The sequence below is a fragment of the Enoplosus armatus genome, chromosome 11, assembly GCF_043641665.1.
Source record: "Enoplosus armatus isolate fEnoArm2 chromosome 11, fEnoArm2.hap1, whole genome shotgun sequence".
Lineage (NCBI taxonomy): Eukaryota > Metazoa > Chordata > Actinopteri > Centrarchiformes > Enoplosidae > Enoplosus > Enoplosus armatus.
In genome coordinates this window covers 21,163,592-21,190,904 of record NC_092190.1, presented here as the reverse complement: position 1 = coordinate 21,190,904, position 27,313 = coordinate 21,163,592, and the positions used below count along the sequence as shown (strand labels likewise).

The window sequence follows — 27,313 nt, the reverse complement described above, 5'->3', positions numbered from 1 at the left end:
TTTTGTTGACGATCTGTTAAAAAAGAAAGATTCTATTTTTATCCCTTTGAAACAAGACCTTGAAAGTGACTTTAAAGTCACTATGTGAAGCCCAGCTGTGTGTGTGTGTGTGTGTGTGTGTGTGTGTGGCCAGTACAAACTGCACTTCCAAGTCTGTGTTAGAGTGTGGGAGTGTAGTGGCAAAGCATCCTGGCCTGTGCACAGCTCCTCGGCTCCTCAGCTGTAGGCTACAGTGTGATGATGTAACAGGAAGTAGTGGGTTGCCTTCCAACGTCAACCTGACAGCCGCTTCAGCTGCGCTCATTGAGCGCCGGAGATCCGCTGGGTTTGGAGCTCTGTGCCGAAGCCGAAGACGGGAGACACGTCGGGGATCGCCTTGAGAGTTCACTCCGGTGTGAACCGCTGCGCCGCTGTTGGATTTAATTCTCCGGTAGGACGCGCTGAGAGGCAGTGTGGATCATCGTGTGCTCTGCGCTGCGTTACTTCCATGTTTTCTGGGCAAATTGGTGCTGCGGTCATGTCGAGGAGAATGAATGCAGAGTTGACAATGACATTTTGTTCATCGCTGTGTGTGTGTGTGTTTATCGAGGTCATCTCAACTGTATCTGCATGGATTACAGCGCCGAGGCATGTGCATGAGCAGCGGTGATGTCCTCGATCCAGTAACTGTAGCACCAGTATGAGCATCCATAAGTGGGTCCAGTTAGTTAATCTACATTGTGCTTCTGCCACAAGCTGGATGTGGAGAAAATGTAGATGTGATAGAAGAATACAGTGAAACAGCGGTCTGTGGTGGGTTCTGGACACCATCAGGCCACCAGAGCGCGTCGTGCGTGATCTGTTATATACATGTATGTGCAGAGTTCTCATGAGATTTCACCTTTATGGAGCTTTTATTGTCGAGTGATGCATTGAGAGTTTACTCAGCTGTAGCCCACAGTGCAGCCTATGCTTGCTTCATGGTGACGCGTAAAAGCCGTTTAAAGGGGATACAACACGCACAGATTAGACGGGCATTGTTGCTGCTGTATATAAACTCCAGTTCTAACGCCGTGCTGCACGCGTGTCTGACTCAGCTATGGTCGACTATACAGCCCCGTACTGCTCGTATACAATCTGCCAGACCTGACGTCTGTTCTATAGGTGAGGTATGAAGGTTGAAACACACGCAGGCTTGTCAGATTGATCCAACTGGAAACAGTGATTGAGCTCCATTCAGCGCCCGGGCTTTGATGTGAGCGGCGGCCACTGGTTGCTAAATCATCTGCATGGTTACATAAGCAGCAGATTTGGACATGCTGGAAGTTTGTGGGCTGGCCAGCAGAAAGGAGAAGGAGGATGATGATGATGATGGTGAATGATGGTGATGGTGATGAAAACGTGTGGGTGGAGGATGTGATAACGGTGGTCACCATTGGCAGAGTATTGTGTGCTGAGGAAAGATGCTGCTGGAGTCATTATGAGGGAGGTGACAGAAGCGACTCCTAAACCAACGCAGATTTGTTATTCGCTGCCAAGTTTGAGGACTTTTTTTCTCTCAAATTTGATTTAATTCTGCTGCAAGCTATACTGCAGATATCTCCAGGGTTTTGCAGTTATGAAGTTGAGTGTCCCCGGCCTAATATGTGTAATAACTACAATTTAATTCAGCACTTTCGTACTGGTGAATTATCAAGAATCAAACTGATTGTGTAAAAAATCACATTAGCAGGCTGTATGTGCTGTTTTAATATGCTGCTGTGCCTTTTAAACTTTGTTCCAAATTGTTTTACATGTTTCAAACCCGACAAGAAATAACCTTAAACAAGTTATTTAATGTTTTCCCCCAACAATATCTGCTCTTGGCAACAAAAGAAATGTGTGGTTAGGTTTGGGAAACTAAAACCACTTAGATGAGGAAATATTGTGTTTTTCTTGGAAATAGGAAATGTTTATGACTAAATAAACAACCACCGAAGTTAAAGTTTGCCAATAAGTAACATCCTTAGGTATTATTTTTAACAGCTTTACTATGAAAAACCACAATTCTGATAATCAGCTTCATCAGGACTGTGTGGGTGTAGTTTGATCAGACAACTGTCGTCACATCTTGGTTCAAATGTTGCAAAATCACCTCACACTTCAAACTAGTGAGAGGAAAACACAAAACACAAACACAGAAATGTCTCATGTGAAATAACTGAAAGCTGTGCTAAATGTGGCAGATTATGAAGAGGTGGAATTATCCATTAATCCACAATTAAAAAAAACAGATATTAGAAGAAAGTCTCAAAACGCAAACAGAAAAAACATTGGCTTTCCTAATCTGTTGATCATTGCACAACCCTTCAGATTTAGCTCATGAACACTTGTGGGGGTCCCCGACCCCACGTTAGGAAACACTACTCAACAACTTTACTCTCTCGGCAATATAAATGTCAAGCCATTTAACTGGCACAAAATGTTGCCAGTGAATAAATTATACATCATTTAATGTAAGATATTACACTTAATCATCATTTGTAGGTTGTTAAGGGACACAGATGTTCAGAAGTACCAGAAAGTAAGCCTAGTAGAACTGCGTTTTTACTTCACTGTCCATGCATGTCAGCTATCAGGACACTTTGGACCGTGAATGCGCCAAAGCTGCCAGTTGGCAGCGCCGTCAGATGAGTCTGTGAGGCCTTTTTGCTCTGACATCTTCCAGTGGCCCGGGCCTACACTAAATACATGAGCTGATTGTGCAGTGGGGATGTCATGCAACCCATCAGATTCAACCCCCCGAACTATCACGCTGAGCGTTTACTGCCTGAGTCCAGAAAACAGCTATTAAATGTGGGCGAGACGAAGGTCTTGGCTGCATAGCTCCCAAAGCCCTTGCGATCTCCATGGTATGGTGGATCTGTTCCTACATCAATGGCATTCAGAAGGTCGTGCCAGTGGAATCTCATTCACACTGTAGCTGATGCTGTCATACAGTACCTCTGTGGTGCATTGTGGCTGAATTTAGGATCGAAAAATGAAGAAAAATCACCCCTTTGCTGCTTGACTGCATCTATGAGCAGTTGCTGTGATATTACAATGGCTGTGGTGACACTGTATGGCAATTTTGCAGTGATCCCAGTATGTGTGTTTAACTGATGCTATTGTGAGGTACACCGCTGGAAACCAACTCTGATGAGTGCAAAGGCCACCCGATGCACAGTCACAAGAGTAATAACAATTCTCACAAAACGTAACCCCTCATAAATCATCAGGGCACACTTGGCTTCTGCAGCCGGCATCCTATCGATTTACCTCCTATGTTCCTGGTGCTGTTGTGGACACTGTAAGAGCTCTGACATATATTTATTAAGCCAATCTCATATTCTTCCAGCATCTTTTACAGCCCTTCAGACTCGTTCAAGTTGAACCTTCATTGTGTTGCAGCTTGGATCAAGTTAAAATACATTACATGTTGTTTCCTATGTGCTTACCCCGGGCTGACGTTATCACATTACACAAAAGCACAATGATGCACATATGCACCAGTCTCAGAGCTGTCCCCCTCAGGTTCTGGATTCAGTTTCGGGGATGTGAAACCTTTTGAGGTAATTTTTCCGCTCATATATTATGGAAGGTCTTTTTTTCCCCCTCTCCAGTTTAATTTCAGCGCACAAGGTGCCTGACGAGACCTGTCATGGGCTAACGTCTTCAGGAGCAGCATCTGGGGAGCTTTGTCTGTGTGCAGTGGTTGGCAGTGTGAGCTGCAGTGCTTTGAGGAGGATAGAGGACAGTGGGAAGAAGCTGTGCGGTTTCTAAGGGTGTTCCATGTTTGTGTGAGCTAAACAAACCCTCAGTGACACAGACTTCCTGATTTACTGTGTGGGAGGGGGCTTCTGGTGTACAGAATAGGAAATGGGCCCTCTATGGCTCTCCGTGTATGTTTGTCTTCCAAAGGTGTAGAGTGGAGCAGGACTGTATGGTCGTCACATTATGTGCACATATTAATAATATAATGATATTCAGAAACTAGTGAAGCACCTCTTTTTAATTCTTGTAAGGCAGTCACATTCAAGAGCTCCCTTTCCAGCCAGTGTACTCTGCTGTGGACCTCTCCTCCACCCTGCAGCAGACATTTCTGTTGGATCTCCAATTAGCTAACTTACTCTACTGTGAAAATGTGACTATTATTATTGTTAAACTCAGGCTGCCAAAAGCTGTGCCTAAAACTTTGCCGTTAATTGGTTTCTGAGACTAATAAAAGTCCCAAATTACTTTGTTCTCTTTTAAAAACCATAGACTATTATTGTCTGTACTCTACCGGTAATTACCACAACTCATAGCGTGACCTGGAGGAATACTCAGTTTTGACATAAAATATCTTGTATAACTTGTCTTTAAATACAATCTCCATTGCACTCATTGCAATATAATTTGTCTGAAAGGGAAGAAAAGGACCAATATTAACTTTGTAAAGTCCAACTGAAACTCCACGTTTTATTCCTGCTGCAGTATTATCTGCTCTTCTTTGTCTTGTTACGAGTTAGTTTACTTTGCGTCTCCATTTCTCTCCCACATTTCCACCTGCATGCTTCTATTTAGTACGTGCTACGCTCCCACGCTTTGCTACTGATTAACCCTACCGAGGCTCCGCCCGTTAGAAGTGGTGGTTGTTATCAACAGTTTTCCCAATTGAGATTTTTACCAGATCAATACCCTTTATACAGTTTTCCAGATTTGAGACTCTATTTTCATAGTAGCTCACTCATGTAAGCAGTTAAATGTTTTTGTTACACAAACCCAAGGCATACTGAGTAACTCGAGCCTGTTAGTAATGACTTGAACAGCTCCCTTGGAGGTCAAGTCTAGGGCCCACAGCAAGTGCATGGAGGATATTCCTTGGCTTCCTTGGGGCCGTCTTAAAACAGCAGTGAATCTGTCCGAGTTCCAGGGTTATTTTTGTGGTGGCAATACCAGTAGGGAACCACTCGCACCAGTCCTGGAAGACCCACTGTTTATGTGGTTAGACTCCAATATGCTGGAAGAGATTAAATCAGACAGAACTTTTCAAATGAAAACTCCTTACCCTGACATCTGTAATGAACATTTTTGCCATCTTTTTAGTTGACAACCACAGCTCTCAAACTATCTTACTGCTCTTCCATGGTTGTGTCCTTGTCTATGATCCAGTGTCTATATCAAATAATGCCACACATTAACATTAACACTAACACGTCCTTTTACTAACAGAGAATGTGAGTGCGGCTTTGGAAATGTCTGGATGGACAGAATGACGCTGAACATTGGGAGGATTAGTTCGTGGTGCTTGACTAGCCTGCAGAGAGATCCCAAAGGGCATCTTCTTGTGTTTTTTGTTGTTTCCAGGACCAGAAGAAAAACAGCTGATAATTGAGCTGAAGCATTGTTGATGGAATCTACTGATGTGAAGAAAACAGTTCCCTGCCCTTAAATAAAATCTGAAAGAACGCGTAAACACCCATTTAAACTCTCAGGGCAGTGTTTGGCCTGCAAATCCCCTCCCAGCTGTATGCCAGTTTAATGACGCTGCAACAAACACAGCCATGAAACTAAAATCTGAAAAGCAACAGCCAGTTAGGACGCAGAAATATCACACAGACAGGAACAAATGCCCTGCTGAGAAAGCTATTGTGTGAACCTGCCAGTGCACTTAATACACTTGACAAGGAAAATCGAGTGACCTGTGAAATTGTGGCTCCATGTAGTGGAAAGAATTGGTGGAATTAGCCACACTTTCCCACCAGACTGTACTGTACGCCTCAGGTTAAGCAGCGAGCACATGCTCGGCAGGTTATTTTAATCACAGCCTAGAAGCCCTACAGCCACACCAAAACATTTACGTTAACACCAAGGAGAATTACCAGCAGCTATGCAGGTGCAATGCACGATGGAGCCTGGTTTATTTTTAACCGATGTATTTTTATCTAGGTATTTGTGCTATTTTTTCCTTTGCGTAGACTAGAGGCCTGGGTTATGGGATCCTTTTCTATGGACCTCAAGTACTCTTAACCTCCTTTTAAAAGTAACTTAAGACGGCCATGGTGTTTGTGTTGTTGTTTTTTGTCATGTTTAAATAACGATGGCCAGATTCAGAGGGGAAATGTAATGTTATCTTTTCAGCAACTAGTGGCATACCTGTTGTCACACAGCGGCATGCTCATCAGCGTTTGGTATCTTCTTTAAGAAATTTAAGAAATAGGCTTTCTTGCCGACAGTTTGATGAGAAGATCGATACCACTCTCATGTCTGTGCGCAAATATGTACCTAGCCAGGAGACAGTTAGCTTAGCTTAGCATTAAGTCTGGAAACAGACTTAACTTTTGTGCAGATTAAACAAACAAGATATAACATGTTAATTAGCTTTAGAGGTGCTTGTTGGCGGATTAAGTTACCTTTGATCAGAGTCAGGCAGTGGTGAAAGTACAAATATCACATTGTATAAATACTCCATTACAAGTAGAAGTGCTGCATTTAAAATCCTACTTAAGTACAAAAGTATTACCAGCAAAATGTACGCAATATATCAAAAGTCAAAGTACGTGTTTTGCTAAAAATTGGCCCCTGTGACTGTGAATGAATTTACTGATTTACTGTCCTAGCTAGTCCGTGTGGAGCCAGTTTTCACTACTTTAGTTTGGTAGTTTAGTCCCATGGTTCCCAACCAGGGGCTCGGGATCGCAAAACAAATCTGAGGGGTCGTGAGATGATTAATGTGGTAGGAACAAAGACAAAGCTACGTACACTTTGACTCATTTTTCCGACTCTTCTCTACTTTTTGTGAAACAGTGGAGAGTTTTTCCTCTTTGGGTCTCAAACTGTTATTTTAACGAAGTTTGAAGGGGTTTTGGTGGAACTGCTAACTCATAAATGTACTTAGTAACATTACACCACTAGTGTCAGGCTAGCTGTTTCCTCCACTTTCCAGTCTTTTTGCTAAGCTAAGCTAACGGGCTGATGGCTCCAGCTACATTTTCACTATACAGTGAAAGTGGTGTCAATCCTGTCATTCAACTCTCGGAAAGAAAGCGAATAAGTGTATTTTCCAAAATGTGGAACTATTCCTTTAAGACAGAAGTGAGAGAGAAGAGTGAGCCCATAATAATTAACTTTACATGGGCTCTTTTTGATTAGCATTTTGGATGATGGAACTATCCTGACGCAACAGTCCACGCAGCAGGTGGGCTCAGCTTTGAGGAGCTTTGAGGAGATAGTTTTGTGATGTTAAGCAGTCATCCTTGTACAATAATAGTGCATGTGTCTCCATCGGGGGGCTGTGACTGGCGCCCACCGCTCCTCTCTGCTAATGCTGCTGTGTTTGGCAGTTTTTCACACTGTTCCCCTCGGTACATGAAATAGCTCTGGGTTTTCTGTGACTCATGTACCTACTGTAGAGTTCAGGCACTGGATATTTGGCGTCATTGGGACTTTGTTAGCTGCTTCATGATGTTCATGAAGCTGGCACATACTTGACATTCAGCACGGTGTGACTCACCTGTGTTACTGCCTTTTTTTTATGGATACTTCAAAGTGCAGTTAGAATAGTTATTATATTTTTGTTCAGCTTGTACATACTGTATGTGGTTATCCCGCAGGATGGACATGAAACTTTGTATTCGTGTTCAACAGCCGTACTGTTTAGAGCACCTATTGCCTCTGTGATGGGTTTTCAGCTGTTTTAACAATTTTAAAGCAACATTTTTTTCTCACAGTGTTGGTCTAAACTCTACCTACTCTTCATGGATTAAGCTCTCACTGTAAAATGTTGCCAACATATTTTAAGCTTATTAATTGGCTGATATGAATCAGTGAGATGCAAGAATAACATATGCAGATACATTGAAATATGGCAAAATGTGAACAGTTGACGGCAGATTTAAAGCTGCACTGATCGATATTTTTATACTGACCATGGCTCAAATGACTATGTGTCATGTGACAGGTGTCGCTGGTTGTGATGAACCCACAGATAGCTAAGTTTAAGCATCTTTCAGTTCACATTATTCTGCTCTCATCAACCTTGTTTCTAGCTGCGGCAGATAAACCCACTCTACCTGCCCAGCACCAAACAGCAGACGGATAAAGTCAGCAACTAGCTGGTGAACATAGTGGAGCATTTAGCAGCTAAAGAGACATGTGTTTTTCTCAGGAGTTAGTCGGAGACCCAAATCAAAATATTCATGGATTCATAAAGTAGACAAAAACATAACTCCAGATGAATGCTAATGTTGCTCCGTGTCTGCTGGATGTGGAAATTGGCAGCTGTTTGCTACCACGTTAACCCTGACGCTGCCTTAAGGATAATATGTGTGTTTTCAGCTTGTTTTACTGTCCTCAAGTGGCCAAAAAAAACAAATGAATAGTTAAAGCCAAATGTAGCCACACTGATCCAAAGGTAGATGCATATACTGAGTAACACACACACACACACACACACACACACACACACACAGCATTTAAGATGAATATCCAAGCCACAGAGAAAATTAATTGTTGTACTGTTCGTAGTTTGACTTTTTGCCAGACAGAACATTGATATTTGATGATTCTGCAAAACCCTCTGAATGCGTGCATTTACTGTAGATTATTAACTCTACAATAAAGTACACTGCGCTTAGCAACTAGAGGACAGTTTAAGCTGTGATTAAGGTTAGAAAAGACTGAGGGTACCGTTAAAAACTAAAGCTCAGATTAATGATTGGTCTATAAAGGGACAAGCACACCTCGCTCATCCACCAACCCTCCCTCCACACATTCACTATCTGCCTTGCTATAAAAAGGGCACACCATGTTCTGCACCGGCACTGGACATTGGCATTGGAAGAAGATCGTGTGCGACAGATTCTTTCAATATTCATATTTCCTTGGGATACAGCGCTGCATCATCTGTCCTTTAACCGTACAGCCTCCAGGGCTCGAATGGCCACCGTGGATGGCTGTATACGTAACATCTGACATCGTCAAACAACATTCAGTACCAGTATGAGCCTCTCCTTTCTTGTCTCTCCATGAGCTACATCAGTATTAGAATGCAGTCTTTTCCTCCACCGTAGTTGTAAGTAGATCCATGTGCTTGCCCTTAAAACGTTGGCATGCTGGCAGTGAGGGGCGTGAATGCAATGACACGAATACTTCGGCATCTGGCCTGTTGTCTGCACTGCAGCCACTGGAACACCGGCTCCCTCTTGCCGTTTTAATGCAAAGAGTATTGCGTGCATCGGCCAGGGCGGGTCGATTTGAGAGTCGAGGAGGTCTTTTTCATGCAACAAAGGACTCCTCCCTGACATCTGTGTGGGATTGTTATTGTTTTCCCTGACATCTGGTGATGCCCTCGGCAACTTGGAAGCTTGCATGAGGTCTGCTCTCATGTCCTGGGCTTGGTAACATCAGTGGCTGAGATGTTGAACTCTAATTCAGACACAGTCACATGGGAAAGATTATCTAAATGTACAGCTGATCCCATGGGAAATGTCCACTAGTTATATTTGGTCTTGTTGATTGAGAGAGAAAGCTCTGTGCCGCTCTTGAAAGCTTCTCCTCCTGTTTCTTGCACTCACATGCCAAGCCTCTCTTGCAGACATATGTACGTTTTTCTGAGAATTTCCTGTTTCGTAGACAGCTCTCATTGTGCTCACAAAATGACAGAAAACAGTGGGAGACCGTGCTGGCTGGAAACTGAACCCATTCCTTCCTCCCTGATCACGTCAAGACCTCCTTGTCAGAATCAATCGATAAGAGAGATGACATACAGGTAGAACATTTTAATCAGAGAAATAAGTAACAAGAAAATACAGTCATTCAGTCAACATTAGAAGCCAAGCGTCACAAAGCACTTGAAAGTTAACATTTTGCAGCCACTGGCAAAATCAAAGGACTTTAAGAGCAAACACATGTACGTGCAGACAATTCAGCTGGATGCAGGGAATCGTCTTGCTCATTAGCTTGTACAAATACCATACACCTGCACTTCGCAAGCTGTTTCCCAAATGTTGTTGTTATGGTAACATAAGCCTAGCTGATAGAGACACGGATCTGGGACACATGTTGCACGTGCTGCATGTAAAGCGAAACTGGACTTGTAGGGTGAGAAAGAGCGGATTGGTGCTAGAATGGTCACAGTTGGTCCGATGCTTATCACAACCGGTGTTTTCCTGAGGTTAGAGGACAGTATTTCAGTTTCCAACAGTAGGTTGACAATGAATTTTGAAACTAACACCAAGAAAATCCATATGAAGGGATCCAGCACACATGCAGAGAATGTTGAAATGCCTCAGTGGGGGCATATTATGATACTCCCAAAGGGGTGGTGTTCATTCATGACATCAGCACATTTTAACCAGTTGATCATAGTCTTTTTCAATCTCATCATGTCACGTCTTTCAGAAGCTTCGTGTTTTGAGGATACATGTTGTATACATATATATATATATATATATATATATATATATATATATATATATATGTATATTGCAAAAGCATATAAATATTGTATATATTTATATGCTTATATAAACTGTAACTGTGCCTGGAACATGACCCTGAAACAAAGGTTCCCTGACTCCCACTGTTTATCGAGATGCAGGTCATCTCAGAAATCAGATCCAGAAGGCACTGAGCTATTTCCCATGCAGGGTATTTTCTCTTGTTTGTACAGCAAGCACAAGATACCAACCCAAATGACCAGTTTTGTGTTTGGCTTTCGAAGACTGATAACAGAATTAAGCAAACATTGCAGTGCAACAGTACAGTATTTACTTTTGCCTCCTCACCAGATGCTGCTTGATGCGTCCAAAAGCATAATATCCCTTTAGATTGTCTGAGCTTTGGGTGAAAAGGAACATTTTGATTAGTGTTTGCACTGAAAGAAATATTACTTCAAATGTTGCTTCTTCTTTTTTCTAGTTCAATTGCTAGAGTGCACTGCCACTATTACAGGTTTATGGATCAAATATTTAATTCAGCAAAAGAAGAATTACTGTAGAATCTATTTTCTAGTCAAAGTCCTTCAGGAGTCGTGGCTACTCCCCTCTCTAGTTAAGCCTGTATCCTGCTACAGAATGGGGAGGTTATGATGTTATAGGCTCTCACCAGCCTAATGGACATCCGAATGCCACTGAGCAGAACTTGGAGTGTGGGGCACCAAACATCCTGTGAGGGCAGAAGGATGTTTACAGCGCAGCACCACTTCTCTGCAGGGTCAGGGGGGAGTTGAGTAGTACAGGCTGAGCTCTGGCACTGGGCGAAAATACAACAGCTGTTACGCAGAGGCTGTTTTTCCAGGTATCTTTCTGCGTGCTGGCGGATGTGATGGGTGATGTCAGCTCTTGTGCAAAGTGTACATGACTAACCACTTCTGTGAAACACTCTGAGGTACTACAGATAATAGTGGACCACCCACAGTTCGTCCTGGTTTATGGTTGGATGAAGTTGACCCAAACAGACCAATAATTAAGTGTTGTGCCTCTGTAGAGGTTGTTCTCTTAGCTTTGAGCAGAAAGTAGCAAAGAATATTCCTAAAGTATATGATTTTTTATTAGTTATTTCCAGGGTTTTTGGATTTGTGGACCATCATTGATTTATGTGTTCTTTGTTTTCTTTGCGTGGACTGGAATTGCTGCTGACATATACCTACATCTGTGTAGTGATTGGAGAAGGAAGTGATGGGTGACATTTGGGTCTTTTTCTTGTTCATGTCACTGCTAACCCTTTTTCAAAGACAGTCATTCTGTATGTTCATAAGGCACGCATCTAAGTCCAGTGGATATTGAACTTCGATTCATCTGGTAGGCAGTAACAGAGCTCCAGTGGGATGACAATTGCTGTAGGCGATTGTTTGCTAACAACAATCTTTTAACAAGATAATATGTCAGGGCCGTATGTGTGTCTGCTGGTTCTGGAGTTCTGCTGCCCCCTAGTGGCCACACATATTTGAAAGCAGCTTTAAGGTAAGGGAAACATTATGGTTGGGGCTGCTTCCTGTACTGGAACTAAATGTTGCCAGTGAACATAAATGGTTATTATGAATTAGTTGCATACTGTATGACAGTAGGAGACAGGGTTAGTTTGGGACACAGAATTGAAACCATATTCTCTGTGTAATAACCAGTATTGTTTAGTTTGAATAAGGAATATCTATTTCTACGAGAACTGAAAAGGCCTCATGTGTCTTTGTTTGGGAGGAAGGTATTGTAGACCAACCACCCTGCGTTCTTTGATGGCACACATTGTTCAAGGTTTTATCATTCATAAAAAGAGCCAGCCTGGACTTGATCATGTGATGTGATTTTTTTGTTTCCATCGTAAACAACCATCCTGGAAATTCCCACCATAACAAATGGGACTTTCAAATGGGAATTTAACATGAATGTATGTACATATGAATGTAAGTACGTAAATGACAAAGAAAAACAATAGCCAAAGATGGGATGAGAAACAAATTACATCTAGCTATAAGTAACATTCAGGCAGCCATTGGGAAATCATTCGGTAACGTCTGTTCTGTGTTACTATCTGATGCGACGTGTCCTCTGTATAGGACTGCTAATGTATGAAAAACAGCCTTTGCCAAGAAAACAGCCGGGGAACTTGGCAAAGCAGAGCGCTGAGTGTGTATCTGTCTGTCTGTGCATTTTCTGTGTATTTGCATGCATGTGTTCCTGGCTGTTTCTAATTGACTCATCACCATAATGTTTTACAATCCCACTTTCAGTAAGCCCTCTCCCCCAGTGTAATGCAGTTTTAACTCTGAGCAGACTTGAGGAGGCAGCGTGCCAGTCCCCTGGGGATAGGGCTACAGGGAGACTTTGACTGGGTCAAATCTCTCAGTGGTGTACTGACTGACCCCCTGCTTTGCTTACCCTCTTTGGCAGTGTGTTGTAAGTGTGAGTTTTTGTCAGTGAAAGTTGTTTGTTTTGGCCAACAAGCAATGAATATTCAAGCTGCATTATACCATTTATATAAAAGTCAATTATATGTACATTTTCATAGAAATACCTGATTGAAAATCCAGGTACAAACATTTTATGGACAGGTTTCCAGGTTTAGTGCCACACCGAAACTCTAAACACACATCAAACCGATCAGCAGAGCATTGACCAAAGAGCCTGACAAATGTTCACACTATTCATTACACAGTCATAAACACGCGGTGACTATGTGGGTTATCTTATCTTCCTCAGCAGCTTCTGTCCACCACTTTATCCCAAACCAGAGCTCTGCCCGGCTCGCTGGATGCACTTCTGCACTCTGAGTTGAAGGGGAGGTTTCTTTCTTGGGAAACTGAACATTTTCCACCTTCATACTTTTGATTCATGCAGTTTATGACACTAAAACAATTCTTAAAAAATGACGCGTGAACAGTATCCACCTGTAGCAGGAGAAAAAAAGAGCTTGATGATGATGTGTGACGATAAAATCCTGGTTCTAAAATGGATCTCTTTTTGGGTGCATATTGGTAAAGAAAACTAAAACGATGAGCCGTAAAACACTACATGCTTGTCAATTTATCATCAGTGATAGAAAATAAATATTTTTGTGCTTAAAGTTAAAGGCCTTGCATCTTGGGAATGTTCTAAATTTAATTAGACTTGAGATATTGCAAATGCAAGTGATGAGTCAGTTCCTTTGGGACATGAAAGACGTTCTTAAATTTCGCTTCTGAATGAGATGTAATCCACTCCTGAAAGCCATGTACCTGCATGTATGTCATCCTGGGTTCAGGTTCTCTCTCTCTGTCGCTCCCGTCCCTCCACCCTCTCTTTGTTCCTCAGCTGCTCGGAGGAAAAGTGCTGCTCGCGTAGTTTCACACTGAAAGCAATGCTGCCACAAGAAGCTAGCCTTTGTTTCGGGTATTCTAACAATGCTAACAACCTGTTTCTGGTAACCTTAGGTGCCAGTGTGGAACTCTTGGCATTTATGGCAAAAAATAACAAATAAATAAAGTAGGAAATACATTTTAAGGTACAGAGCACACAGACGGAAAGCCACCGAACACAAACCAGAAGGAAGACACAGAGCCTCCAGAGTCTGAAGGAAAAGCACTGGAGCAGTTGCCGACCTGAACTCTTTGATAGCTGAACACTAGCTGTAACAGGCAGGCTTAAACTACCTAAAGCTACCCGAACACTGGCACACCCACCGTTTTGCAAAGCAGATATGTACAACCTGGGGGATATGTTTCCATTTGCATTTTGTCTCATCTGCTATGCAGCAGCGGTGACGTGAGATCCCAGTGGCCTGTGGGTTTGCCGCAAACAACTTTTCTGGGATTCTGCTTTGATGAGAAACCATGGCATCACCTTTAAAATGTGTAAAGGTGCAACGCGCTCACTAACCTTTTTTGAAACGGTTGTCACATTTGAGAATTTGTGACAGAGTGCAAACACACAACAGCAGTGAGAGCGTGGGATCTTAAATCTCAGCTGTGCTTAGATGACTTTTGTCAGGGAACTGGAACTTTCTTTGATTGATGAGGGTTTTGTTGGGCTGATTCTGACTGCTTATTTTGCCAGCTGTGTTGTTCTTGGATCCCCAGGCCAAAATACTTGCATTATGGGTTCATTTAACTCCAAATGGAGGAAGACGGGGGGTAAGGGGTAGACATACGCATTGTTGTTTCTGGATGACGACAGATCAGTTTCAGTTAGATCCATCATGTCGCTGCTCTGGAGCAGCTGCTGATGACGGTTTGGAGATAAAATCATGCTGTTTGTCGTGTTTGAGGATGTTCTGACTGTTCACTTGCTGATCTAGTCAACATGTTTGACTTTTACACTGAGAGTCTGGACCGCTCACATTGCAGTTATTGAGCGCAGGAAAAAAAAGAACTGCCCAAAAACAGCCAGCAAATGGAAAAATGTCCTGATGTTTCCCTGCAGAATCACAGCTCAGAAACAGTTCACTCACCGTTCACTATCCAACATTATACATTATTATAACCAAGTCAAAGTTATTACATCACTGTCTGCCATTTCATCCAAATGTGTCCTCACATTTGTCATCGTCATGTGTGGGCTGTTTAGGTTTCCATAATCCTACAGTCTGTTCCCAGCTTCATTGACTGTGATTAAAGCCACCGAGCGAAACATTTATCAACAGTGGGAGCAGTGAGTGATGTGAAGTGGCCTTTATGAGGGGGTTTTATGTCGCTTTAATGACGAGACTTAATTATTTATTCTCCATTCCAGATCTGCAGCTGGTAAATCATCAACCAGCATTTGACATGGCCAAAAGGAAGATGGATACCATCGGGCAGAGCGGGATGGTGGCACTCATACTGCTGTGTGATGTAACAAAGGTAGGACAGCCTGCATGTAATCAAACACAGAAACACACACACACAAAATCTACGTCACTGAATGTGTCTATATTTGGTAGAAACTTGAGAGATTATGTAATTTATGTCAAGTGTGTGAAAAGGCTCTGTGTTAAAAGAGCATGAGATCTGCACATGTAGCTACGCTTTAGAAATGCTGTAGTTTATTATCAAGCAAGCGACTTCATTTGATTTATGAAGACTTTTTTCAGTCAGTCCCAGTTTATGTTGGAGATTTTGGATTACAGAAGCTGCTTCAGGTTGGTGTCTGCTGCGTGATAAATAGGCTGCACATATCTGGTTGGCAGTATTTCTGCATAGATGTCATATTTTCCATGAAGCGCAAATGGATTTAATGGAAGCTTGTGTATGTTTGACTCCCTTTCCTGGCGTTCTAAGTAGGATATAATGACGGTCTCACTTTAATGCATCCCCACAGAGTCAGAATACACAACCCAAAGTGGGTCCAGACACATGCTTGCACGCAGGGGCTTTTCCTGAAGTGAAGCTCTGTGTTTGCTCCAAAAACCTTTTTAGCTTTAATAAAATGCTGCAGGAGTCAGATCTGGAGTACTATCATAATATAATCTTACATCAAAGCTTATTAATTGGTGAGAGTCATGAGGAATTCTGATTTTAAGTTATTACATTATGGCAATATACTTCAAAATAACATTTTCTCTGCTGAATATTCAAGTTAAAGTAGTAATATGAACAACAATTACAGTGATTGGCAGTGAAATTCATGACTGTACTATAGCGTTCACGCCCAATGTATCTTCTGTGAGACATTGGACAGGACCTCTTTGGAGAAATCTCGCCTGATTAAATCAAGAACTGAAAAGATCTATCCCCCTCCTCTGTCCTTCCTTGCAGGTGTTTGTGAAGGCGAGCCTTGAGGTGAATGAATCCCAGCAGCAGCATCCAACCAACGTCTACCATGACATGGGACTCACCAGGAACAAGATAGTTACAGCCCAGTTTGAGTGCTATCAAAAGATAATGAAGGACAATACCCAGAGCAGAGAAGGTAGCTTGTCATGTTTCATGGTTCTGAACTTTAAGTATGTCTAGGCTGAGAAGCAACTGGAATACACTGCTCGCAATATCCTACGCTTGATTGAATTTGATCGTTGTGCGAAATAATTCATGAATACACATTTTTTTTTGTATTATTTTTTATATATTTTGGAAATTCTCACTGACGCACCATAGGAGCTAACATCTTCTCTGGTGTTTTAGAGCCCATGTGTAATCGCACCTGGGATGGCTGGCTGTGTTGGGACGACACCAGGGCAGGTATTTCCTCAGAGCAGCACTGCCCGGACTACTTCCAGGACTTTGATCCTTCAGGTGAGATCAGTAGCTCTTAAGCTGCATTTGCACCCGTCATGTTTGGTTGTACTATAAAGTGGTAAACAATTTAGCATTGCGCTAAAGTTTGGGGGTTTTACTGAGACAGATCAATGAAGTGATGATATATCTTGACTTTGCCTTCAACCAAAGATGCTGGATCCTTCACTTCCCATAATGCAACTTGATAGCATCTTTCCCTGAAGTGTCTTAAACTGACAATGCAAGCTTTTTTGGGGGCATCTATTAATTGTATTTCTATGTGCGCAGGGGTGTTTATGCTTGAATGTGTGAATGTGTGAGCCAAATCTTCAGTCACATCACATCCTTCAACAGGATATGCAGATATCTAATTAGATTTAGTGCCTCTAATCACTTCCCCCAGTAGTTTCATGTGTGTTAATGTGTTTGTTTTGAGTTTCAGAACCTGATTTTAATTTCACGGGGCTACGGGGGACAACTACTGAATCTCTCTTTAAACGCTGAAAGGAGAACTTCTTCTTGACTTTATTTTCAATAGCTGCCTTTTGGTTTTATGTTTTGCCACTAGTTTTTCTGCTTCCTCTGAGATTCAGTCTACAGGGTTGAAATATTCTTTATAAAAACATGTATGTGTCATTTTTATCTGCAGAGATGGTTATAAAGATTTGCACCGACAGTGGTAATTGGTTCCTACATCCGGAGAGCAACCGGACCTGGACCAACTACACCCGCTGCAATGAACACACCAATGAAGGCAGAGTGGTAGGTCACTTTATACGATGGCGTTAAATGCATATAGAATGTAAAGAACTAAGTCATGGTTAGCACACAGCTTGTAATAGATCTCTGGGAAGCTGCTGTATATCTGCAGTGATGAGAGGAACAGATCACTAATGTGCAGATCACACGCATCATTTTGTGGCAGCAGCAGACAGTTATTTCTTGCACAAACAGTGTATTTAACTAAATAACACAATTATATGTGTAAGTGTCATGCTCATGATTCTGTAGTGAAGCTAAACGTGTGCAGTTTGTCCTGAGGGTGGAAAACATGGGGTCATTAAAGCAATGAAACGAAATGGTTTATCCCCTGGGGACGCCTTTGGGTGCCTCAAAAATGTAATGTCAATCTACTTGTTATAACAACAACAGCATGTAGTCTGTAGGTGGACATTGTGACCTAAAGGTGGTGCCAGCAGGAAGGTCAGCAGATTAAAACATTACAATTCATCATCTGGAGATTAGAGAATTATCCACAGCAAATGGACATCTGGCCATTGCAGCATACACTGTACTGGGAGGGCAGTAGATTTACTGTAGGAGTAAAGGTAAGTTATTTTGTCACAACATTTTTTTTTCCTTCCAGACCGCGATGAATCTTTTCTACTTGGCCCTCATCGGACATGGCCTGTCGCTGACCTCCCTCTTCATCTCGCTCGGAATATTCTTCCATTTCAAGTGAGTCAGCAAACCTCGTCTTAACATGCTTCACGAACAGACATTTCTCTCTCTTTATTTCTGCATGAATGAATGGCATTGTGATGGAAATGTCGCCTTTCTCTTCCTGCAGGAGTTTAAGTTGCCAAAGGATCACGCTTCACAAAAACCTCTTCTTTTCTTTTGTCCTGAACTCTGTGATCACCATCATTCTGTTGACAGCAGTGGCTAACAACCAGGAGCTGGTGCAGAGGAATCCAGTGAGTGTTTACGCGTTTATTTGTAGTTTTTTACTATTACTCTTGGGGATGGGGATTCTATAATAGCTAGATTTATTTATTTATTTCCCAGAACCGTGAAAGCACCTCACAGGGACATAAAAGAACCAGAGTAGAACGTCTAACAGCCACCATCCACATTCATGTGTGTGTTTCTCCTCCTCAGACGAGCTGTAAAGTGTCCCAGTTCATCCATCTGTACCTGTTTGGCTGCAATTACTTCTGGATGCTGTGTGAGGGAATATACCTGCACACTCTCATCGTGGTGGCTGTGTTTGCAGAGAAGCAGCACCTGATGTGGTACTACCTTTTAGGCTGGGGTAAGTCAGGATCGCTCAGTCGCCGTCTGTGCTGTGAACAAGGTCTATCATTTGTTATCAGGTAATGTCGGAGTTAGTCTCCTCACACAACCTGTTTTTTGTTATTTTGGCCATCGTTCCTATCAGTAGTAATAGAACTGTACTTGCCAAGTCAGTTGCTAAAGTCTCAGAATGCAGCAACGTCACTTAAAAGACGTTCAGCAGGGCTTATTGGGAAATGAATGGTAAAACCATTAACCATACACATTGATCAGGGTTTACAGACCGGCTCACGTTTGAGACTTCTCTGAAGCAATGTTGCTGTGTTGCCACCTAAAGGATTAGTATAAAAAGTTGTATTAAACCAGATCTGTACTTTAAAGGGAGTCTGGCTGCAAGACTTCATAGCTTAAACTGTAATTCATTATTTATGTATATATTTTGCAGGCTTTCCTCTCATTCCGGCTTCCATACATGCCGTCGCTCGGAGTTACTACTACAACGACAAGTAAGCATTCAAGTGCACGATCTCTTACAGTATTCATGTTACAGCTTATGATAATATAAGTAGTGAAATATATGAAACGACTGCCAAACAACAATAATAGTGATAGAGGTGAATTTTATACCTAAAAATACAATAAAAAAGATTAAAATCCTGTGTCAGATCACATTAATATATTCAGTAAACATGGTGAAGATCTAAAATGATCTGCTGTTTGTTTATCTGCATCTTGCAAAAGTCAACAAGGCATTCCACCTCACTGACAGCTTCCTTTGTCAGTCCCCCACTAAGCTGTTCATGCTAGTTAATCTCTCAGAAAACCCATTGATCTGCATCGTGGGTCGGCTGTCATGTGGTGCATCGATACTGCTGTGTAAACTTGGCTCTGCTGTCCTCTCCTCTCTGCTGCAGCTGTTGGATTAGCTCCAAAACATCGCTGCTCTACATCATCCATGGTCCCATCTGCGCGGCTCTTTTGGTAGGAAGCTTCACTCTTTTTCCTGACGCCAATCAATTACAGCAAAGTCAATCACAATAATGTCTATTTACGGAAAGAGACCAACTGATTGGTTCCATGTTTCTCTTGGTCGATTGTTGTTTGTTGCGCAAGTCTGCTTTTACCGTCTTCTGAGCGGACACTGTGGGGGGCCTGAGAGCAGGACATAGTTTCATAGCATGCATAATTGCGTTGATCTTGTGAAATCAATGCATCTGCCCCTGTGAGGGTCCACCCACTGGTCCCCAGGCCAATGATGCATTCTAGGAATTCCCCTAATCAGCACGGCCGGGCATGCCTCAGAGAAAACTGCTCCCTTAAGACTCTCGCAGGACTAAATGTTCAGAGCTCAAATTTTTGGTTTAAACCATGGCTAAATGGCAAATGACTTTATGTTTCATTTTAAAATAGTAAGAGTCAGGATCTGTCAGGTTTACCAAAATCACCAGGGCACACGTGTCGCTATAGAGTATGTGCCTACAACATTTATAGTGTTTACAGGGACTTTCAACCTGTGATTTCCAACCTGTAACCATCATAAAATACCACCCTGTTCTTTATAAGTTTATACCTTTGGCTTTAACTTTGGGCTTATTTATACTATTTATTAGCGCATGTTTTTAAAGGGTTTATTAAGAGGGTGAATTTACAACTCATCCTACATTTTTAACCAGCTGACAGCAGCTAATAACCAGAATATTATGTTGATTTATCGATGGCCTCTCTGTTGCCCCCGGCAGGTCAATTTGTTCTTTCTACTAAACATTGTGCGAGTGCTCATCACCAAACTGAAGGTGACCCATCAAGCGGAGTCTAGCCTCTACATGAAAGCCGTGAGAGCCACCCTCATCCTGGTGCCTCTCCTTGGGATTCAGTACGTCCTGCTTCCCTACAAGCCGGAGGGACGGGTCTCCTCTGAAATATATGACTACATCATGCACATACTCATGCATTACCAGGTGAGACCATGGCCGACGGCCAATGTGAAGGTTTGAGTTGCACGGTGTTTCGGCAGTGGCTGAGTGATTGCTGCCAGCTTGTTATAGCATTTACATTTAAAAAAATACACAAACAGCTGTACATTAGGCTTTTTAAATGCATGCCCAGAGTACATTTTTAGATATATATTCCAAGTTTACAGGCTTGCACTGCAGTGTTCCTGTTCCCCTGTTGTCCTTTTATCATGTACATCTTTTATCATGACACTTGATTACATGTTAGTGTCTCTCTCCTCTCCTCCAATGCCAGATACATTCATTTTACTAAAATGAACTGTTGCCAGGAAATAAACCTCATTATTTTCTTCGCTCTCAGTAAAAGCCGAGCACTCCCAACAGCCTCTGAAGAGACTTTGTTTATATTGTAGCGTGGGGAAGAACAGCAGGAAGGAAGGCATGAATTATCTGAGCTGAAAGGGGGCTGAAATCAGTTGGATACTGGTGTTATCTGGTGCAACAGGCCGAGTCAGCTCACAAAATGTATTCAGTTTCTTTGCTTCACAGCACCTTAGACCTTAAAATGCAACAACTGATTGTTGATACTTAAGACAGTTACTTCACTGTATATCATCTCTCTTTTTCACGTGTTTCATCTTTTGTATTTCAGGGTCTGCTGGTGGCCACCATCTTCTGCTTTTTCAACGGAGAAGTAAGATGGGGTTATGCCCTTTCACTTTGTTTTTTTTTTAAGACCTTAAAAAGGCATTCACACATACACACACTCATCCACACTTCCCCTTTGTGATCAGGGATAGACGAGGCGACTTCCTCTGCATGACCCTCTGAGCAGGGTGGTGAACTACAGGAGTGGCAGGCTTAGTCCTCCAGGGCTTTGCTGGGGACTAAAGATTATTTACCGTTGGCAAGCAGCCATGGACTGTACACTGATTGCTATCAATTATGCAGGTGATTGATCTGCATACAAAATAGCTTGTTATTTGCCAGTAACTCAACTGACTTCAACAGTGTAGTGTAGGATCAGTGTAGACTGGGTTTATAGATAAAGAATTAGTTCACTGCGTTTTTGTACATTTAAATGAATAAGACTGTTACGGCAGTATGCGTTTCCTTCTGCCGTTTGTCCCTTTTCCTCCTCTGTCCTCTCTAGCTCGGCCCAGGTCTGCTACATCGTGATTGCCCAATGAGGTGCACCTGGCCTGGGCTCCTGTGACAGCGTCAGTGGCTTCTGGCGTGGGGGCTGCTGTGTTATGACTTTGTGTCTTGGTTGTTTGTATGTCTTTATGTTAATAAATCCCATGTCTTTTGTTGCTTTAAAGGTGGTTTTCTGTGGTTGATTGGGTCAGTGGTGGAGTGTTTGTTCGCCCTGTAGGGCCACCTAAGGGTGGGGGCGTAACAAAGACAAATGAACAGCTTGTTAATTATTCAGCTTTGAGGTGTTGGTAGGCATTTTTTTTCACTTCGTACAGAGCCAAGCTACAGTGACAGTTTTCCCCCTGCTTCCAGTCTTCATGCTAAGCTAGGCTAATCATGTCCCAGTTGTAGCTCCGTACCTAACACACAGACATGAACTGATACTGATCTTCTCATCTAACCCAAAATGTTGAGCTTTTACTTTAAATGCGTAGTCCTGTGTCAAATAATGATTCATGAGCGGTCCCATTCACCATGTGAAATGTGGTTTCTCCGGTTAGGTCCAAGCAGTTCTGAGGAGGCACTGGAACCAGTATCAAATCCAGTTTGGCAGCAGCGTAGGAAACCACTCAGATGCCCTGCGTTCAGCCTCCTACACGGCTTCCTCCATCACCGAGGTACAGGGCTGCTACAGCATCGACAGCCACATAGAACACATGAACGGCAAGGGCTGCCACGACGGCGACGCCTCGATCTTAAAGTCAGACAGCCCCTTCGCCTGACGACGACACTCCTCCCAAGCCCTGCCTGCCCCCTGATAAACTGCAGCATGTTCCGAACTCCGTGGCAACCAGGAAAACTCACCTCCTGTAGATACAATGTCAGAAGCAGCAGAGAGGAAAAAGGATTTTATACCCACCTGAAGGAAACTGTCCCCTCTTTCACACCGACACAGGCCCTTTAACAGGACTGTGCGGCGAGCTCGACACAACTATTCCTGCGCTGTGTTTTGTCAACAATTCGCAACTGAACTGCTTCACTTGGACTAAGATGCATTCTGACGATCACAGTATTGTTGCGGTCTTTCTGCCTGACACATTTGTTTTTAAATGGATGATTATTAACTGCTCGACTGTCCTTTCGGCGTCATGTTGTGCACAAAAAGCCTTCTGGTTACACTGTAAATTCTTTTGACATGGTTAGTGCCAAACCAAGAAATCCTTGCCTGCCTCATTTATTTTTTATTTTCAATACAGAATCAGAACGGAGATAGAACGTCTAACAGGTGCATAATAATATATTAAAGCTATATTATATCTTTCACATGCTAAACTTAATTTATCTGAACATATTCTTGTTTATTAAATGAAATAAATACCATACAGTATTTATTAAAGTTGACATTCTACATTTCTTTTCAAAATTAGTCAATTAAATACCAATATGACTTGTTGCCAGCTTCACATAAATATGTTTCTTGTTTGTTTCAGTGTTTGTTATATATGTGTGTAGTTAATGCAGAAGATTTGCGGAATCATACTGTTAGCTTGCAGGCTTCATCTTTAGAGATTTCATCATGCTAATGTTTGAGCGTGTTTAAGTGATCCTTACTGACATGTGCGTCCTTTGTATTATCACCGAGAAGCCATCGTGAAATCACATGTACTACAATATCTAGTCATTCACACTCGAATGTAAACGTGAAGTTTGGAGACCTGGCTCTGAACATATGTGCATCACATTCCTATTCACTGCTGTCTTTAGCCTTTCTCTTCTCTGATTACTTAGATAGAACCAGTATATAAGCATTACCGGGTGTTCAGACCGAAAACAGCACTGTGTTAAAAATGCAGGGGGCTGCGTTGGTGTGTGAAATACGATCCAGGAAGGCCAGTTTGAGTGTTGCATCCGTGACTTTTAAAGGTCCTTAAAAAGGACGAGTTATTGGTCCTTCTGTTCGTACTGACCCTGAATCAACCCCTTCGGAGCAGAACTACATATTTAGAAATCTGGGACAACATCAGTGCTTCAGTGAAAATAAAGATTAGCTGAAGCTAATAGAGTTAACTCAAATCAAGTGAGTATCTAGCTAGTCGCATGTAGGTTCATTTCTGGTGGGGGGGGGGTTTCGGGAAAACACAAAGAGAGAATTTCGTAATGAAAAGGCCATAACTTGAGAAGATACTCACCTCATTTAGCTAACTCACACAGCTGAAGCCTCACTAGCTTTGGCTGAAGACGTGAATTGTGGATTTTATGAATGGATGCTTGGAGCCCGCAACCTCATTCAAATGAATGAGGTGAGAAAGAAATTCAAATGAATGAGGTGAGGGAGCTGCGTTATTTCACATAGTGCTAATGTCAGTCTGAACACAGCCTTATTCAGAAGTACATGTGATGATATCACCACATCTCGCGAGAAACTGCAAAAACAAAATACTGCAAAAAACATTCTTTGTAAAGCATTTAGCTAAAGCAGGCTGTGTCTAGACCTGGTCAGCAATCATTGCACTTATTTACTGTTATGCTGTCATGTCATCCACCCAAACTCAAAACCTTTATTTACTTTTTCTTCATTTTAGGACATTTTTTAAACACATTGTCCGCGGCGCTGGGAACATAAGTCACTATCAGCTGATGTAAATATTTTTATAAATCTAGCATTTCTGAAAGGAGGACAGGTTGAACGCGTGTCTGTGTGTGTGTGTGTGCATGATTTATATATACAGTATTTATGGATACATTATACTTCATTCAACCATGAAGCAACCGTCTTATGTGACAGCGTGTGGGACGTTGATAAAGAAGTTGTTTGTAAAACTGTGTTTTAAAAAGGGAGGGGTGGGAAATCTACTGTATCTGTCTGCCCGTGTTATTTGACGTCATCCTTCTGTCATCTTTCTGTTTCGCCTGTATTTGAAAGTGAAGAAAGAAAAGCACCGCTTCCGTCAGTATAAGTTACCCATGCCATATTATTAGAACAGACATAGATATTTTTCCTGAAACAAATAGTGTGAGTCCGATACGTGAAGACTCACATTCAACCTTCCAGAGGGCATGTAGTCTTTACGATTGGCAACAAAAATGTACATCCTGTGTCACAAGTTTCAATGTCTTTTTTTCGGATACAGTATGAGGCGGATAACCAAATCTTTAAATCTTTCAGATACACACCTTCCGACAAAATCTCAGTAACTTTTATCTTGTTTGGATTAGTCGCCCCTCACACTGCTGGCTATTTTTGAATGTCGCAAAAACAGTCTTTTATACAAGTGAGACAATATAAAGCACCAGATCCTACACACAACAGGGAAAGTGACATCTTTTTAAGGAACTTGTCTTGGCTGCCAATGTTGGAGGTAGAGGGATATATTCACAGTATTATAAGCAACAGGTATCACGTGAAATCAGGCTGCAGTGTCACACATACAGTTTGTACTTTTTTATGTCAGATCTGCAGGACAGTTTTTCCATTTAATGAGAAGCCATACAGCCCACATTTATGGCTGTCATGGCAAGTGGTTAATGCACAATGACAGCATTATGAAGTCCTCATTTACTGTGTAGTGGTGCATCATAATCATTTATGAAGCTGCAGTCGTTTCATCACCGCCGTGGAAAAGCCAGAGACTTTTGGGCAAATGTAGTAACTCCTATGTACCATTTAAGTTGTGTATTTATGTGTGAAATATTTTCATATGACTCTCCAAAGGGTTCGTGAAGTCCCCAGTGACACTTTGGTGACATGTTGTAAAGTATGACAAAAGCATCAAGGACAATGTCTGTAGTTTTTGTTCATACTGTACTGTATTTAACTTTGGTAGTCTTGACACATTGACTCCACACTGCTGTTTGAATGTAACTGGTTGTGTTTTATTCTCTGGAAAACTCTGTGAAAAACATATATATATATATTTACGTACAATGTTTCTTTTTTTATTATTATTTTACTGAATTAGACAATGTTGCTATCTTGTGTGTATCTGCATACTAATACAGTATAGCACAGCACCAGCCATCAACTCTAGTATTTTTATTTTTTTGTCGTAATTGTGAGACTATACTGCACAATGTTGCTGCACACACGCTGTCATACATTTTGGCATGTTTTTCCATTGGACTTGGTGTGAAGGTTGGTCCAGCCCAAGTATGCTGAAGTGCTAGTGTTCCACGTTTAAAATGTGTTTTCAGGAAACTCATAACTTCGCTCCATGTCAAAATGTCATTACCAGTGTAGTTAGGTCATTAAAGGTCAACCACACAAGCAAATCCTCTCAGCAGAATGCTCAAGACATTACCATAGTGTATATATCATTCATGTTGGTCTCACTTACTGTATAAAAATGTCAAATCAAGTCTGCCAAATCTTTAAGAACACAGTGTATTTGATTTGACACCTCTGTGGCTCCGTAGTGGGGCCTTGTAATGAGAAACATCTGCTACATTGACAAAGAGTCCCCACAGTAACTGTCAAAGGGAACAAACAAGCTTTCTTTTAATGTCATTCGGGTCCCCAATCCCTTTTGGAGTGATTTGTTTGAGAAAAGTCTATTAAGATATATGTAATAACAGGGGATTATGACTGGCACCTGATTAATGCAAATTATCCAATCCCACTTGTGAGCTGCGTGGAGAAATGTTCAGTGCAATATCCCGTTTCAAGTGTGTAGATAGATATAGCTTGTGGCTAGACACCTGATAAAAATCTGAAAGTGAAATGTTGCAGGGTAGAAGAATCACCCTGAGATATAAGCACATATTTAAAGACAAATTGCCTTCATCTGGGAGACGACAGTTTGCAGACACTTTGAATCTCATTAGTTGAAATTGATGATTGCTTTGGAGTTATGAGTGTCCCATATGTTTTTGTTGTCTACGTGCGAGCCTGCACCTCACTAGAATAGGTGTGCATATTTAACCCTTATTTATGTTACATATTTATATATAAAGTTACACAGTGACCTTACAGAGTTGGAATATACTTTAAAAGACACAATCAAGGCTCAAGTCAACATAGCGTCCATTACAGTCTTGTTCATAATATTCCATGTGTTAGAATTAACTACCAGAGGACTTCTTAACCACACAAGAGTGTGTATATATATGTCATGTGTTTAGTGGTAATGGATCTCTGATGCTCATTTATTGTCCTATTTGACAAACGCCTCTCATCTTGCCCTTTTTAAGGAGGTTAAATCAAATGAAACTCATTATTGGCCAACCCGTGGGTGGGTGATAATTCAAGATTACCGTTTATTGGGTCTTGGTATGTTTGTATCATGACAAAGTCCTCATACGGCAATATAGTGGTTTACTGCTCACGCATCTAATATCCCGTCAGAGCACGAGGTTAATAATGAATGAGTAGATTTTTTATTCTCTAGTAAAACCCACAAAAAGGTTTGACTCTTGGGATGAACATACGATACCTAAATATTGCAACATACCTTTTATAAAATATGTGATGATCGTCACAATTTTGCATCATTTTGTAACACCCTTAACTTCAACACCTCTCCTTGCCTTTCCTCTCACTGGACGTCTCACTGTACCAAATTTGGAA

General features: G+C 41.8%; 1 protein-coding gene across 1 annotated transcript; it reads left to right on the top strand.

Moving 5' to 3' along the window:
- The first annotated feature begins 318 nt into the window (after positions 1–318).
- LOC139292089 (calcitonin gene-related peptide type 1 receptor) lies at positions 319–23,146 on the top strand. The gene is made up of 13 exons (XM_070914244.1): positions 319–430; positions 15,183–15,292; positions 16,187–16,340; positions 16,553–16,663; positions 17,295–17,407; positions 18,012–18,103; positions 18,216–18,342; positions 18,527–18,680; positions 19,107–19,167; positions 19,576–19,642; positions 20,401–20,619; positions 21,266–21,307; positions 22,311–23,146. The coding sequence occupies exons 2-13, from the start codon at positions 15,218–15,220 to the stop codon at positions 22,530–22,532; spliced, it is 1,437 nt and encodes a 478-aa protein (XP_070770345.1). The 5' UTR covers positions 319–430; positions 15,183–15,217; the 3' UTR covers positions 22,533–23,146.
- The last annotated feature ends 4,167 nt before the right edge of the window (positions 23,147–27,313 follow it).

What these genes read in the sequence shown, in the direction of transcription:
- LOC139292089 (XM_070914244.1), top strand. Translation starts at nt 15,218, where the DNA reads ATGGCCAAAAGGAAGATGGATACCATCGGGCAGAGCGGGATGGTGGCA. An exon ending in CCAGGACTTTGATCCTTCAG is followed by an intron (nt 16,664 to 17,294) that starts GTGAGATCAGTA and finishes TTTTATCTGCAG; the next exon opens with AGATGGTTATAAAGATTTGC. An exon ending in GTACTACCTTTTAGGCTGGG is followed by an intron (nt 18,681 to 19,106) that starts GTAAGTCAGGAT and finishes TATATTTTGCAG; the next exon opens with GCTTTCCTCTCATTCCGGCT.